The 15,275-nt window shown below is 59.3% G+C and overlaps 1 protein-coding gene across 2 annotated transcripts; it reads left to right on the top strand.

The window, feature by feature from the left end:
• The first annotated feature begins 630 nt into the window (after nucleotides 1-630).
• SLC25A29 (solute carrier family 25 member 29) lies at nucleotides 631-15,014 on the top strand. Of its 2 annotated transcripts, XM_044932904.2 has the most exons (4): nucleotides 631-2,070; nucleotides 7,181-7,224; nucleotides 12,177-12,260; nucleotides 12,976-15,014. In XM_044932904.2, exons 1-4 carry the CDS (start codon nucleotides 2,037-2,039, stop codon nucleotides 13,708-13,710), a joined length of 897 nt encoding a protein of 298 aa, XP_044788839.1. In that variant the 5' UTR covers nucleotides 631-2,036; the 3' UTR covers nucleotides 13,711-15,014. The 2 variants fall into 2 exon arrangements, with proteins under 2 accessions (XP_044788839.1, XP_006079167.1); XM_006079105.4 differs by lacking the exons at nucleotides 631-2,070; nucleotides 7,181-7,224 and having other exon boundaries at nucleotides 10,314-12,260.
• The last annotated feature ends 261 nt before the right edge of the window (nucleotides 15,015-15,275 follow it).

Genomic DNA, 15,275 nt, shown 5'->3' on the forward strand with positions numbered 1-15,275 from the left:
ACTTACTGCCCTGTTAAGGTTCTTGACTCTCCTCTCAAACCTCCAAAAACAGATACGGAGGCTGCAGGCATCTGTGCTTCCCCCCTTGAGGCCTCAGCAACCCAGGGACCCCTGTTTCTAGAGGTGAGTCACCTGGATGTAGGTTGTCCAGTTTAATCACCGTGACCTCGAGGCCTCCGGCCAACTCCCACCCGGGTTTTGGGTCTGGGCTTCTCCTAGGGCCCACACCCTTTCCTGGCTCATGAGTCTTGTCAGAGGCTGGTGATATTCAAACCCAGGCCTCCAGACCCCTAGTTCAGGGCCCACCAGCCATCACAAGCACTGGACTAGGAGTCAGCAGACCTGGGTTTGGGTCTCAGATCAGTGGATGTTCTCTTTAGATTCTAAGAATAAAAGGAAACCATGCGGAACCATTGGATTTAGAGTGGCCTCTGATCACCACGATAATTAATGCACCGGACAGGTATCCCCTAGTAGCAAGTATATATGATCTTTAAAACCCGTCCGTGAGGTATATATCCATGGTAACCTCCTTGTCGATTTCAGAAATAGTAACATGCAAATAAAAGAACTGTGTGATCTGCAACCCGGAAACACTGGACTGTGTGTCCTGATCGCAAGAGCGTGAAGGAAGTTGGGCGAAGGCCTGAAGTTGTCATCTGACTCACGGTGAGGGAGAAAGCGCCCGGCCAAACCGAGTCCCAACCGTACAGTCCGGACTTCACGAGGTGCTGGAGAAGGGCAAGTGGGAGTCTGTGACCCGGACGCTCCCCAGAGAGGGGTCCCTGGCCGCGGCCAATCCTAGGGATGGGGGAAAGCGGACGCGGAGCAGAGTCGGATTCTGCTCTTTCTTAACCCACCCCCACCTCCCGCCGCCCAGCTACCTGCGTAGACCGGAGCCCAGCGCCCTCCCACTTGGCCTTCTCACATTCCCTCCCCTCCGCCAGGCGGTCCAGGCCCCGAGGCCTTCCAGAGCCGCGGTTTCGTGACCACACCGCGCCCGATCTGGCCGCTCTCGCCCCGCGGCTCCAGGACGAGTCCAGGAACCTCCCCTTCGCACAGCTTTCCACGGCTCCCCAAGTTTGCGCCCCGAGGTCCTGGCCACGCCCTTCGCCCCTCGCGCCGTGGGCCAGGAGGCCGGGAGCCCCAAGCCCACCGGCCGGAGGGCGCACAGACAGGAGGCGTGGGGGTGAAGACTCCCCCGAAGGGGCGTTCCGCCGCTCGAGGAGTGTTACAATTAGTGTTCCAGCCTGCAGGCCTTGGAGGGTCCCGGCGCTCCACCTCCGTTAACCGCGGCGCGTCCCCATTATGCAAGCAAGGACCCTGAGCTTGGGCGGTGGAGTTGGGATCTGAACCAAGGCCCCAAGGATCCCAGGCTTCCGGTCCAGAGCGAGGGCACGCCACCTCCCGCCCCGCTGATCCGCGTCACGCACGCCGGGAAGTTCCCAGACTGCGCCGGCCCGGGACTCCCCGCACGCACCGGCCCCACCGTCCCGCCGCGGCGGCGAACGACCGCCTTCCTCTCCGCCCGGGGCGGCGCGGGCGGGCGCACGAAGCGCATTCTTTGTCTGCAGCGCCTCCGCGCCTCCCCCGCCCGCCGGCCGGCTACGTGGCCCCGCCTCGCCCGCACCCCAGGTCCGCCCAGCCAATGAAGCGCCGCGGCGGCGCGCGGGGCCCGGGGCGTTGTCCGCGCCTCGCCCGCCCATTGGCTGAGCTCTGCCCCACGCTCGAGCCCGGCCGGCCGGCCCGAGGGGCGGGACGCGCGGCCCGAGGTGAGGGACCACGGGCGGCGCACGGAAGATCGGAAAGGCCGGCGAGCCGGCCAGCGAGGGACAAGCGCCCGGCAAGGAGTCGCGCGCTGAGCCGCCGCCGCCGCTGCCGCCAGACCCCAGCCTGCGCGGGGCTCCGTGCCAGAAGGCAGCGGCCAGGCCGAGTGCCAGCCCAGCAAAGCAGGGAGGACCCCCGACGGCGACCAGCCCGGCGAGGGGCCAGCGAAGGAGGACCCGGAGGAAGGCGGCTTCACCGGGGACCCGGCAATGGCGCTCGACTTTCTGGCTGGATGCGCTGGGGGTAAGGAAGAGGGCGGGTCCTGCCCGGGCGCGCGCGGGGGCCGGGGACGCCCGGTGCCCGGGGAGGAGGCGTCCGGCCTGGGAGGCCAGCACACCTGCGACCTCTCGGCCCCGCGGCTTGCCCTGTGGCTGAGATTTCCTCCTGTGTAAGATGGGTTAGCTGTGCTCCTGTTTCACGGGATTCTTGTGGGCGTGAATTGACATCAAGCCCGAAGGGCCCCTAGGGCGCTGTCCACCAAGGCAACTGTCTTTTAAGTCTTTCGCAGCTCGTTCTGACGAGCGATCTGGGGCTCGGGGACATTACCGTGGCTGCCAGGGGACCGCCAGAAGGATGCCCCACCACCCTCCTCGCCGAGGCCAGCGGACGGCGAGGATCCGAGCCCATCTCCCTCATGCCGTCCCCCAGCCTGCGCCGACCCGGAGCAGGGTCCCTGGGCACAAGAAGTTTGAAACTGGCTCCACCCCGTCTCCCGCAGCCGTGTGGGTGGGCTGGGGCCGGGGGCCACCGGACGACCCCCTTGTGAGATGGCCTAAAAGGCGTGGGCCTGATCCCAGGCGCCTAGTCACGCCTTGGCGTCCCGCCCCCTTCCTGCGCGGTTCTTCTGGGGAACAGACTGGGGGCGGGGAGCCGTGAAAGTGAAAGTCGCTCTGTCGTGTCCGACTATTGGCAACCCCATGGCCTATACAGTCCATGGGATTCTCCAGACCAGAATACTGGAGTGGGTAGCCATTCCCGTCTCCAGGGGATCTTCCCAACCCAGGGATCGAACCCAGGTCTCCCACATTGCAGGCGGATTGTTTACCAGCTGAGCCACCAGGGAAGCCCCTGGGAACGGGCAGAGTAGGCTTGAATCGTCGCAGGATCTAGGTATTGGGCTCACGCGTGCATGTCCCCGATGTGGGGCACCTTCCCTGAGGCCGGGCTGCCCCGCAGCCCTGAGGCCCCGTGTGTCCCCCCACCCCACCCCCGCGGACCTTGGGTCCGCGTTCTGTCTGGGCTGGCTGTGGCCTGCCCGTGGGCGTCGGGCACTGGCACTTCCCTCTTTGGCCTTTAGTGTCTCTGTTTTTTCTTGTAGAGTTAATTTATTCAACAGGTATTCACTGGGGGCCAGGTTTAGCAGTCAGGGACTCAGCAGGAAGAGGAGTGTGGAGAGCAGCCTTAGGCACATAAAGCCTTGTGGTGCTAGCTTCCTGAGAGGCTGATGCAGAAGGGAGTGTGCTGGGAAGTGACCCAGACGGTTACCCAATCAGGCCTCCAGGCCCCAGAGCTTTCCGTCACGTTTCTTCCAAGCCCAGGTGCCAGAGGAGACAGGAGGGGCCGACCTCAATGGACCAAGCTGTCCATTTCCCCCTGTCCATTCCCCTCTCTGCTGTTCCCGCGGCCCCCACCCCCCACCCCCGCCACCTCCAGGGACCTCCCCTTGTGTCCTGCCACCAGGCAGTGGGCTCCTCCGGGGTGGGGGGTGGGCAGACCCTTCTCTACCCCTCCCCCAGTGGGCGCTCAGTCCCAGGGCCAAGGGCCCTTTGCAGCTTCTTGAGGAGTGTGGGTTCTTCCCCCAGAGAAGCAGGATTCCTTCTGTATTCACACAGGTGTGCTGGGAGCCGTGGGGTTCGGGGCGGGAACACTCTTGATAAAGTCAGACCCATCCCTCCAGACACACACGGCCAAGTCACCCTGGGCTCTTGCTCACCAGGGCCCCTGCCCATCCTCACCACGCCCAGCCGGGAGAGATCCTGGCCGGGTCCTGGGTTGGCGAGCAAAAGGTTCTCCACGGCCGCCACACCTGTGGTCCTACCTGGGTCCAGGTGGACGCCTGGGGCTAGAGGTGCTTGTGCTTCCCCCGTGGTGTGAACGGAGATGGGCGAGGGTAGAAGGGACCCTCTCTCCTGGTGTTACTTGACCCAGGAGAAACCTAGGCCCCGAAAAGTGCAAGGGGGCCGCCAGGCTCGTCCCTTCCCCCAGCCTCAAGGCGCTAGGGACAGTGACCTGACTGTCCCAGGCTCAGCTTTCAGAGCAGAGGGGCCGTCCAGGAATCATGTCCGGGTGGCACCCCGAGCCTGGGCCCCAGCGGTTGTCTGGTTTCCTTGGGTTTGAGCGGCTCTTCATTCAGTGTCCCGGGAGGAAGGAGGGTAGATCCCTTCTGATTGGCTGCGTGTGAACCACGTGTCCAACCTCCCCCTCTGGGAGGCGGGGTGGGGCCTTGATTGACAGCAGCCCTGAGGCCTTGCAGGGGACTGAGTTCGAAGGGTCTCAGTACCGACTTCCACTCCCCCAAGAACTAGAATTTCAAATTCAGAAAATTCAAAACATGAAATGAAAACGGGGGTGGGTCCCAAACGATCAAAACAAAGTGTGTCTTGAACACCAGAAACCCAAAGGTGGAAGAGCTGGGGGAAAAGACAGGCTGGGGTATGTTTTCACCCACCTGTGAATGTCAGGGGTTCCAGAAGGAAGAAGAGGTCTGGAGGCGATGAGTATGATGAATAAATAATAGTGGAAATTTTCTCTGATCAGGAGTCTGCTGCGTGAAAGGGCTGAGGGCGTACCAGCCAGAGTTCTTTAAAGAAAAAAAGACACACCCTTGGTATCTCCTGGTGATATTCCCAAAATCTACAGATAAAAATCTCAGCGGCTCTCTGATAGAATAAATAAATTATTGACAAAGGTGAACAGACATGATGCCCGCGGACGTCTCATCTGTAGTGCTGGAAACCAGAAGATTCGTGGCTGTGGCCAGAGTTAATGGCCTGGGCTCAGTCCTCCCGAGAGCTCAGGACTGTCTTTCCTGATGGCATTAAAGAAGCAGGTTTTGCAGATGAGCGGGAGTTCAGATGTGTTACATCTGAGGGTCGTAATCAAGAGAGGCTACAGGGATGCGAGTAGAGACCCCAAGATGGACTAGCCCTGGGTCTCGTGGGTTTTGAAGGTGAAGGTCAGTGGAAGATGGGCAGGGTGGGAACGTGCTTGGGGGTAAAGTGGGGAAGTAGGGGTGAGAGAAGGCCTCCTCCTCTCACCCCATGGCGGGGCGGTGATAGTTCTTAACCCTGTTTCTACACGTGGGTTCCCTGATAGCTCAGTTGGTAAAGAATCTGCCTGCAATGCAGGAGACCCTGGTTCAGTTCCTGGGTTGCGAAGATCCCCTGGAGAAGGGAAAGGCTACCCACTATAGTATTCTGGCCTGGAAAATTCCATGGACTATATAGTCCACGGGGTCATAAAGAGTCGGACATGACTGAGCGACTTTCACTTTTAAGGTCTGAAGCATTAAACAAGGCGAAGAGGACATTATATAAGGATTAAAAATACAATATGTGAAAAAAAAAAAAAATACAATATGTGAAGAAGCATAATAACTCCTATTTACTTGTGGACATCCACTAACGCTGGTAACCAGCTCTGATGGGGAGCAGGAGAGATGAGTGGTTAAGGAGGGCTCCAGGCCCAGAAGGTTTGGGTCCAGATCTCGGCTCCACTACTTACTGTGTGGTGTGGACATACATCACTTTTCTATGCCTCAGTTTCCTCATCTGTAAAATGGGCTAATGGTCCTTTATTTACATAAGAGGGAGAGTTGGTACACATACAAAGCTGAGAATGGTAACCAGCAGGTAGAAATGTGACTGTGACTCAATGAATTTTAGCCTGTTTAATTGCTCTATTGTACATTGAAATATAGCAATAAATACAGTAATAAATCACCAATGCAATGGACATGAACTTGGGCAAACTTCGGGAGATGGTGAGGGACAGGGAAGCCTGGCGTGCTGCAGTCCATGGGGTCACAAAGAGTCGGATACGACTGGGCGACTGAACAACAACTTAGCAATAAAAGCAGCGCTGTAAGACGCACACGCGTGCAGTTCCAGGGAGGACAGCATGGGAGTCAGTGGGGCGGTTTCCTGACCTCTCTGAGCCTCACTGTTCTTCCGTGAAGTGGCCTAACAAGACTGCCTGACTCACAGCGATGCTGTAGCCCACACAGCACACAGGACGCTGACAAGTGCTCATGAGCCATTCGGGGTGGCGGGGGCGGCGGGGCTTGTCCTTTTTTGGGAGGGTGAATCTTTACAGGTCCTAGACTGATACATAACCAAGCGAACAGAGTCACAGGCTGCCACCATGGGCACAACGTGGCTCCGTGCAGGGCAGGGGAGCGATCAGCCGGCAGCTGCGATGCCTCATGTCCCGGTCAGCACTTTGGGACCGGGGGCAGCCCTGGGGAAGTTTAACTCTCAATCCTGTACAAGTGCGGAGAGTAAGGCTCAGACGCTGAGTCCTCTGTGGGCTCAGCCAGCTGGTAAATGACAGAAGGCAGATTCAAAGCTGGGTAAGGGGCTGACCCCAAATCCAGAACCCCTGGAGCGCCTGACCACGCCAGGCATTTGGGGCAATGGGAACACCTGAGAAATGGCATCGACAGCTTCCCAGGGGGCACCTTCTCTCTCTTTTTTTAACTTTTTATTTTATATTGAAGTATAGCTGATTAACAGTGTTGTGAGAGTATCACATGGACAGTGAAGGGACTCAGCCATACATATCCATGTACCCATTCTCCCCCAGACCCCCTCCCATCCAGGCTGCCACGTAACGTTGAGCAGAGTTCTCTGTGCTCTACAGGCGGACTTTGTTGGTCATCCATTTTCAATACAGCAGTGTGTGCACACGTCCATCCCAAACGCCCTAACCATCCCTTCCGCTCACCCTTCCCTCTGGCAGCCCTAAGAGCATTCTCTAAGTCTGTGAGTCTGTTTTGTAAGGAAGATTATTTGTATCATTTCCTTTTAGATTCCACACATAGGGGAAGTCATACAGTATTTCTCCTTCTCTGTCTGACTTACTTCACTCAGTATGACACTCTCTAGGTCCATCCATGTTGCTGCACCAAGGGGCACCTTCTGTTGTCCCCTGCAATGGGCAGCCGGGAGGAGAGAGAATCACCAGCTTTGAGTCTGACAGATCCTGGCTTGGCCTTGGGACGGCCACCCTCCCCTCGCTCCACCCCAAGGATCAAGGGGCTCCCGGGATGTGGCAGGCACATCCTTGCTGGACCCAGCCCCCACATGGCGGTTTCTGAGGCGTCTGGGTCACAGGCTGTCCTTTCTCCCCCCAGGTGTGGCAGGCGTGCTGGTGGGACACCCGTTTGACACGGTCAAGGTGAGTCTCATCTCCATTTTATCCTCAGGCCGTGGTGGAGGCGCAGACATTGGAGGGAGGCTTGCAGGGTCGGGGCGGCGGGGTACCCCTTTCTGGTGACCATCTCAGGAGTCCCTCAAGGTCCTCCCACAGGTCAGAAGGTAGAATCAGGCTTCTCCCTGATGCCCAGGTGAGCAGCGGCCTGTCCAGCGGGCCTGCCCGGCCTTTCCTCCCAGTCTGTTCCTCCATCTCCCAGCTGAGGCTAAACTTGGAGGCCCATCCTGACGCTTGATGGAGGGACTGCCCAGACGGGGAGCATCCACCCCGTCCTCACCCAGAACACCTCCAGACTGCTTCATGCAGGCAAGGATTCAGAGAGAATTGTAGAGAAATCACACATCAGCCTTTCCCGTGACTGCGATCCCCGCAGAGTGGTGGGCCTCGAGGCTGACACATTGCCTGGGCATTTCCCAGGGGGCTGCAGAGTACAGCTCCGGGGAGGCGCCCTGCTCCCCCCTCCGCGAGCCCATTCCTCTGCACGGTGTCGGGTCCCGGGTTCCCCGACACCTCAATGGAAACCAAGAGTTCCGGATTCCCGGTTAGAAACTCCCAAATAAGATCTGCCCTCTGTTGTTGGGGGTTTTATCCTTAAACTAGCTAAGTCAGGCCCCTTCCTTGTGGGCTTCCCTGGGAGCCTGGTGAACTGCAAGCAGTGGGCCCTAGGCCAGACCCTGTAGCCCGCTGAACCCTGAACCTTGGCTTCTCTTCTTCGGGGGTGAGGGTGGAGCAAAGACAAGGATGTCACCCTTGTGTAGGCAGGTTTGAGAGACCCCCGTCTCCTCCTTTTTCAGGAACCCAGGTGTCCCTGGGCTGAGAACAGGTCCTGTGAAGTAGGGCTGCGTTTCCTCCAGCACAGGTCCCGAGCACTGTGCTCTGACCTTAGAAAGGTCTGTGCCAGGAACTCCCTGGTGGCCCAGTGGTTAGGACACTGCGCTTTCACTGCTGTGGGCTGGGGCCCCATCCCTGATCGGGGAAATAAGATCCCCCAAGCCACTCCAAAAACAAAAAGAGGTCTCTCTCTGGGCCTTGCGCAGCTAGCTCCAGGCCCCCTGGCAGCCCACCTGCCGGTCACTTTACCTCCGGGCCAACTGTTCTTACTGCACAGTGAGGGGCTGGCGAGATTTCCCAAAGCCTTTGGGCCCGGCACTCAGCAGTGTAGTTTGTGCTGGATTGAATTGTTAGTTCCAAAGGGCATGGGATTCATTCCATCCCAGAAGGCAAGGCCTGGCTTTCTTGCCACGCAGCGGCCCCCGAGTCCCTCCAGGGCTGGCCACCCCTCTGCCCAGCTGACCACCCCACAGCACCTGCCCAAGGGCCAGAGCAGCCCAGGACAGCCCTGCAGGGTCCACATCACGCTGTGTTTCTGCACTGTGGCCCTGTGCTGTGCATGCCTCTCAAAGCTGCATCTAGCCAAGAAGTGTCTCTGATTCATTTCCTCTGCCCAGCTCTGCAGAGGCTTCTTGGGGTGCCCGTCCCGCCCCAGGTCAGTCCCTCCAGGCTGGGGACCACTTTGTTCTGGTGCCTCCAGCTCCCTCTGAGCTCCTGAGCCATGGCCAGCGCCCCAGGAGTAGCCTGAGCTCAGGAACCTGTCCACCGCTGGGTTCCTGCCCTGCCCCACCTTACCTGGCACCTGGAGGTGGTCTTTGAGGAAATCCATTTGTAACTGTTTTTGTTTTTCCCACTGTGGCCAACCAGCATCACCTCTGCGCAAACCTATCTTTAAAAAGCCAAGCCTTTTATTCTGAAGGGGGAGAAAACCCCACCCCTCGCAAGTCCCCACTGTCACCCAAGCTTGTGACTCTTCTTGTCCACCGCCCCCCGCCATGCGCTCAGACACTGTGACCTTGTTCTGATTGGAAGTAGAGCCGCTTAGCTCATTTGGTTTAATTTTAATGCCAATGGCCTTTTTTTTTTTTCCTGGCTGTTGTCCATTGTAAAAGTTAAGCATTCTTGGGACTTCCCCGGTGGTCCGTGGTTAAGCTTCTAGCGCAAGGGGCCTGGGTTTGATCCCTGGTCGGGGACTAGATCCCACATGCCACAACTAAGACCTGGCACAGCCAAATAAATAAATATTAAAAAAAATGATAATAAGCATTCTCAGTCAAAGAAAACTGGAAAACGCTGGGGTTTTTTTTTAATGTGTTTTAATTAAAACACATACATACACACTTTTTTTGGTTCGCTTTCTATTACAAAAGTAATGTAGGGTGTAAAAGAATGTTCACCATAATAAACACATATAAACAAAACAAAAACAAAACTAGTCCTTTATGTAGCCTTTCCCCCAACCCTTGTTAATGGTTTCTACCAGAAAACAGACATGCACACAGGCCCATATATATTCCTGGTTTTTGGCAAAAGTGGGATTTACCTGCCAGCTCTGCAAGTGGGCCTACCGCTGAAGCGGACCACCGGGGAAGTCCCAAGAATGCTTAACTGCACGCCTGGGAGGAGAAACAAGGCGCCCCTCACCAGAAACCCCCTTCCCCTCCTAACACCTCGGCCCTCCCCTCTTCTAGGCGGCCAGCTCCCTAACTCGCATCCACGGTCCAGTTTTCCCTGTTTGTAAACCTCGTGAACTTGGACCTGGGCTTCCAAATGCGTGAGGGGATGCCCACGCTGCAGTGCCATCCGCACCATCTCATGACTGCGACCTTGGCAGCGTGTCCCCCCAGGTCCTTGGAACTGAAATTTGAGTCCAAAACGTGGTTCACCTCTGTGGCGCCCAGAACCGCAGCCGCTGCCCTAGGGCACAGCGCCTTCACATGTGTCTCTCTGGGCGGGTCGTCTCCTGTCCCATGGATTCCACTGTGACAGTCACCAGGGGCGACTGAGCCCTCTCTCACCAGGGAGCAGCCGGCCCCGGGCGGGGGTGGGGGCGGGGAGGCCGGGGCTGGCCTCGGGGTCCCGGGCCTGGATGTGATGTTGAAATTTTGTGTTGCTTTAACTGCCTTTACTTTCTGAGCTAGGGGCTGTCTCCGTCCATAGCAAAATGTAACTTTGTTGTAGATGAGCGTAAGCCTCATCCCGGAGAGCGCTAGTAAGTACAGACCAGGTGAACCCAACGCTTCTCTTCTCTGTCCAAACCAGGCCCCGGGCCTGGACCCCACCCCACCACCCCCACCCACCAGACTGCCCTCCCAGACTGGCAGGGGCAGGGAGGGTATGAAATGAGCTTGGGTCCAAGCACAGGTCCCGGGGTGGGGGCCCTGGGGGCTGGTTGAGAAAAAGTAGCCCCGTCTCGATCAGGGGTTCTTTGTGCAGGGTCTCCCAGCCCTGGGGGGGAAGCTGGGAGCCTCCTGGGGTTGGTGTGTAAATGACCAACTTTTCCAGGGGTGGGTCCGTCAATCTTCCAATGAGATCCTGCTACCCCCAAGTGTTAAAAACCTCAACTCTAGATTCTGTAAGGCTCAGGCCACATTTTACCCCACACTCCCAGACGGCGGGTGCCCATCCCAGCCCCCGGGGGTCAGACACAAAGGGGAGATCCCCTGCAACCTCTCGTGGGACCCGAGCTGGCCCAAGCCTGGGCATGAAACCAAGTCCAGCCTGCTAAGATGTCACTGGGGTGTCTGAAAGTCTGACCCACGGAGGGCAGGGCCCAGCTCCGCTTCACATCATTTCTGCTGACACGGCCTCCTTGGTGCCAGTGTCAGGGGCCACAGGAGGAAAAGCCAGTCCTCCAGAGACCACCAGCCATCGAAGGGGAAGTGGGAAACCTCCCATCACAGAAGCAACCCGAGGCAGAGCTCATGGTGTTAAGATGCCCTCGGTGTTCTTGAGTGGCTGTGCTTTTCTCCTCCGAGCTGGCAGCCAGGGTGAGGAGGGGTGCTGGGGTGGGCAGCGGCCTCTCAGAGCGGTGGTCGCCAGCGTTGAGGTCCCCGTGTGCAGACAGGAAATTTCTTTTTTGCTTACAACACATTTTTTTTCTGTAAGTGCATTCGCCAGCACCCTCAACCCCACCCTGGCCCTGACCAACACAGCCACTCATGTCCCTGGAGAGGACAGCCTTGACCGAGTTGCAGGATCTCTCTGAGCCTCAGCCTTCCCATCTTTGAAACAGGAGTGACCCCAACCCCACCTTGGCCAGTGATCACAATGGAGCCCCTCTCCACTGCCCCCCACAGAGGGGCGCGCACACCACGGCCAGGGCTGTAGTGGGGATCATGTCTGAGTCACAGCTGAGCCTGGGGCCAAACCTAGCTCACCCGCCTCCCCCAGACACAGGAAGAAAAGATGCTCCCACTCTGACCCTGGGGAATGAGTATCAAGGACTGAGATAAGCTCTCTGTGGACAAAGACTGCTTTCACAGAGAGGCTCTGGGCCGCTGGGGTCCGAGGGCCCCCGAGCTGCAGACGTGGTCCCAAGGAGGCGGCCAGCAGCTCTCCAGTCGCTGCTTTACTAACTCATGACCACTGCCCTCCCTAGGGGCCACCGGCAGAAACCAAGGGGAAGGCCCGCAAGGACAAGGCTCCTCACTGATAGCACCCAGTGGGCATTCCCAGCCCCAACGCAGAGAGCGCGTGGTGGGGTGTTAAGCCTGGACACCCCTTGGGCATCGGCCAGGACTTGCTTCTGGGATGGTGGGAGGTCTGGGGAGATGCCTTAGGCCCCACTGTCAGCACCTTGTGTGGAGATAGTGAACAGGGGTCTTGAGGACCCCCACCCCTCTGCAGCTGGCTGTCTCCGTGACTGTTTGTCCACGGATAGCCCTCCCTAAAAATGGCACAGACACCCAGCCTCCCTCCCTGGGATTCCAAAAGCCACAGAAAGCTCCCTGGCTTCCTGCCTCATGGGTCCAACCTCAGGCCTCCTGGCGAGAGTCTCCCCGGGGGTTCTGCGTGCCGGCCCCAGAGAGCTGGGCACTCTGACTCCACGCGGCCACCTTACTTACCCTGGGCCCTCCTTCCAGGTGCGGCTTCAGGTCCAGAGTGTGGAGAAGCGCCAATACCGAGGGACCTTGCACTGCTTCCAGGCCATCATCAAGCAGGAGAGCGTGAGTGCCTGGGGGCTGTGGGGGTGGGGTGGGACGCCGGCCTCAGCCTTGCCTCTGCAGTGGTGCAGGCCTGGACCACAGGGGCTTCCCTGACAGCTCAGTTGGTAAAGAATCCATCTGCAATGCTGGAAACCCCAGTTTGATCCCTGGGTCGGGAAGATCCCCTGGAGAAGGGAAAGGCTACCCACTCCAGTATTCTTGGGCTTCCCTGGTGGCTCAGCTGGTAAAGAATCCACCAAAAATGCGGGAGACCTGGGTTTGATCCCTGGATCAGGAAGATCCCCTGGAGAAGGGAAAGGCTACCCACTCCACTATTCCGGCCTGGAGAATTCCATGGACAGAACAGTCCATGGGGTCGAAAAGAGTGGGACCCGCCTGAGCCACTTTCACTTGCACTTTCTTTCACTGGCCCACAGGAGGTGGAGCAGGGCACCCCGCCTCTGCGATGCTGTGGTCCCTGGACCACAGAGCTGGGAGAGGAGGCGGTGGGCAACTCCGGGGCACATCCAGACTTGGGAAACAGGAGGGTGGGCGTGCCCGGGCCTCTCAGACTGAGAACCTGGGTTCTGATCAAATTCTGCTTGGTCCTCATGAGCAGCTGAGGTGGGCCGAGGCAGCCGCCACCTGCATGGAGGGTCCTGGGGGGAGGTGGGCTTGGGCAGCTCTATAGACTCCAAGCGGGAGCGCACCTGACGCCTCTCCGTGTGCCCCGCAGGTGCTGGGCCTGTACCGAGGCCTGGGGTCGCCGCTCCTGGGGTTGACCTTCATCAACGCGCTGGTGTTCGGCGTGCAGGGCAACACCCTGCGGGCGCTGGGCCGGGACTCGCCGCTGAACCAGTTCCTGGCGGGCGCGGCGGCCGGGGCCATCCAGTGCGTCATCTGCTGCCCCATGGAGCTGGCCAAGACGCGGCTGCAACTGCAGGAGGCGGGCCCAGCGCGCACCTACCGCGGGCCCCTGGACTGCCTGGCGCAGATCTACCGGCAGGAGGGCCTGCGCGGCGTCAACCGGGGCATGGTGTCCACGCTGCTGCGCGAGACGCCCAGCTTTGGCGTCTACTTCCTCACCTACGACGTGCTGACGCGCGCACTGGGCTGCGAGCCGGGCGACCGCCTGCTGGTGCCCAAACTGCTGCTGGCGGGCGGCACTTCCGGCATCGCGTCCTGGCTCTCCACCTACCCCGTGGACGTGGTTAAGTCGCGGCTGCAGGCCGATGGGCTGCAGGGCGCGCCGCGCTACCGAGGCATCGTCGACTGCGTGCAGCAGAGCTACCGTGAGGAGGGCTGGCGCGTGTTCACGCGGGGGCTGGCCTCCACGCTGCTGCGCGCCTTCCCGGTCAACGCCGCCACCTTCGCCACCGTCACCGTGGTGCTCAGCTACGCCCGCGGCGAGGAGGCCCGGCTGGAGGGCGATGCTGGGTCCGCCGCCCTGGCCCAGCCCTCCAGCCTGTGATGCCCCCCGCCCCACCTTCCCCCGGGGCGGCTTTTCCAAAATGCAGCCCAGACTGTTCCAGAACTGTAAGTGGGCCCCCCGCCGATCACCCTGCCCCAGACACCTGAGACCCCATGGACTGTGGGCTCAGTCAGACCTGGGTTGAATCCACTCCTCGGCTGTGTGGGCCTTGGCCGCAGTATTTGACCTCTTGGTTTTCTCCACTGCAAAATGCGGAGCCTGTTCCACCTGTTGTACCATCAGGAAGCTCAGAGATGCTGCCTGTGGGGCACCCAGCCTGTCACTGTTACTGGCTTCTGGAGTCTTCCAGAAGCCCAGCCAACACTCCAATCCTTCCCTGGGATCCCGGCCACACCTCCTGGGGGGAGGGTCTCTGAAGACCCACGGATGGGCTTGCCAGTGACTCATTAACTCTGAACTCCTCCACCTGGCAGAGCTCCAGGGACACTTCTGGGCCACCTGTCCAGTCTGCATTAGGGACAGAGGGGCAGCTCGGGGCCTTCTGGGGTCCCAGAACCAAACCCTCTGCCAGCACACCCCAGCTTCTCCAAGCTGCAAGGCTGGGAATACCCCTACTCCTTCCACTCCCATTGGAAGGTAATCTGGGGACCACTAAGAAGCCATGGAACCTTCTGGAAGTTCTACATTAGCTTAGGAGCTGGGGTCGGGGAGCAGGCACAGGTCAGTGGAAGGGGAGATCTCTGCAGTTAAACAGAGCCATGGCAAGGGGGAGTCTTTCCACTCTCTGGGCCTCAGGCTGCCCATCTGTAAAGTGGGAACATGACTCAGCTGATGTCTTCGGCTCAGGCCCACTGCCAACAGCCGGGGTTCCCCGAAGTTTGCAGAGGGGTCGGCAGGGAGAACCCTGTGGGATCCCTGAGCCCTGTGGGAAACGGTGTCTTTCCCAGGCAGTCAGTCTCAATGCTCTGTGTTCCCATGAGTCCAAGCGGGGCCTGTAAGTGGGCACAGGTCTGACCAGTTTGGGCCCCTCCAGGCCAAAGGGCATCTGCACCCACATGACCGGGGCCGTCACTAGAAGCCAGCCGGTGGTGTGAGCTCCGGCAGCCTGGGTACAGCTGGCACATCGTGGCCGTGAGACCGGGACAGGGAAGTGAGTGCTTTCGCACAAGTTGGAGGTGACTGTGGCCTCCACGGTGACTGGAGTTGACTGGCCCTACTTCCGGGAGGTGGGCTGTGGTCAAGGAGGCCAGGATGACCCTCCCCCCAACACCCCACCCCACCCCACGCGGCATCATTGTTGTACAGGAACCTCCAAGGGAATAAAGTGCTCTTTGTTTTTTTAAGAGAGTGAGGTTTCATTTGTGTATCACAGAAGAAGGGGGTTCACCCCCACCCCCTCGCTGGAGTCAGAGGGGCCAGCTTGGTGGTTGGCCTGACCTGGGCCAGCGACAGGGCACCTCCAGACCCTCAGTTTCCTCATCTACAAAATGGGGCTAATGGAGGCGTGAGGGGCGGACTGAGCGAAGCCCACAAACCTGCTGAGTGCAGCCTCAGCCAGGCAGCGAGCGCGTCTCTGTGTCTCTTGTGACCCAGGGAGGGGAGGC

Source organism: Bubalus bubalis, chromosome 20 (genome assembly GCF_019923935.1).
Source record: "Bubalus bubalis isolate 160015118507 breed Murrah chromosome 20, NDDB_SH_1, whole genome shotgun sequence".
In the NCBI taxonomy this organism is placed as follows: domain Eukaryota; kingdom Metazoa; phylum Chordata; class Mammalia; order Artiodactyla; family Bovidae; genus Bubalus; species Bubalus bubalis.

Bases quoted from the DNA above. Each gene is read 5' to 3' on its own strand.
- SLC25A29 (XM_006079105.4), top strand. From the start codon at position 12,057: ATGGGTCCAACCTCAGGCCTCCTGGCGAGAGTCTCCCCGGGGGTTCTG. The intron at 12,261-12,975 runs GTGAGTGCCTGG...TGTGCCCCGCAG, and splicing joins CCATCATCAAGCAGGAGAGC to GTGCTGGGCCTGTACCGAGG.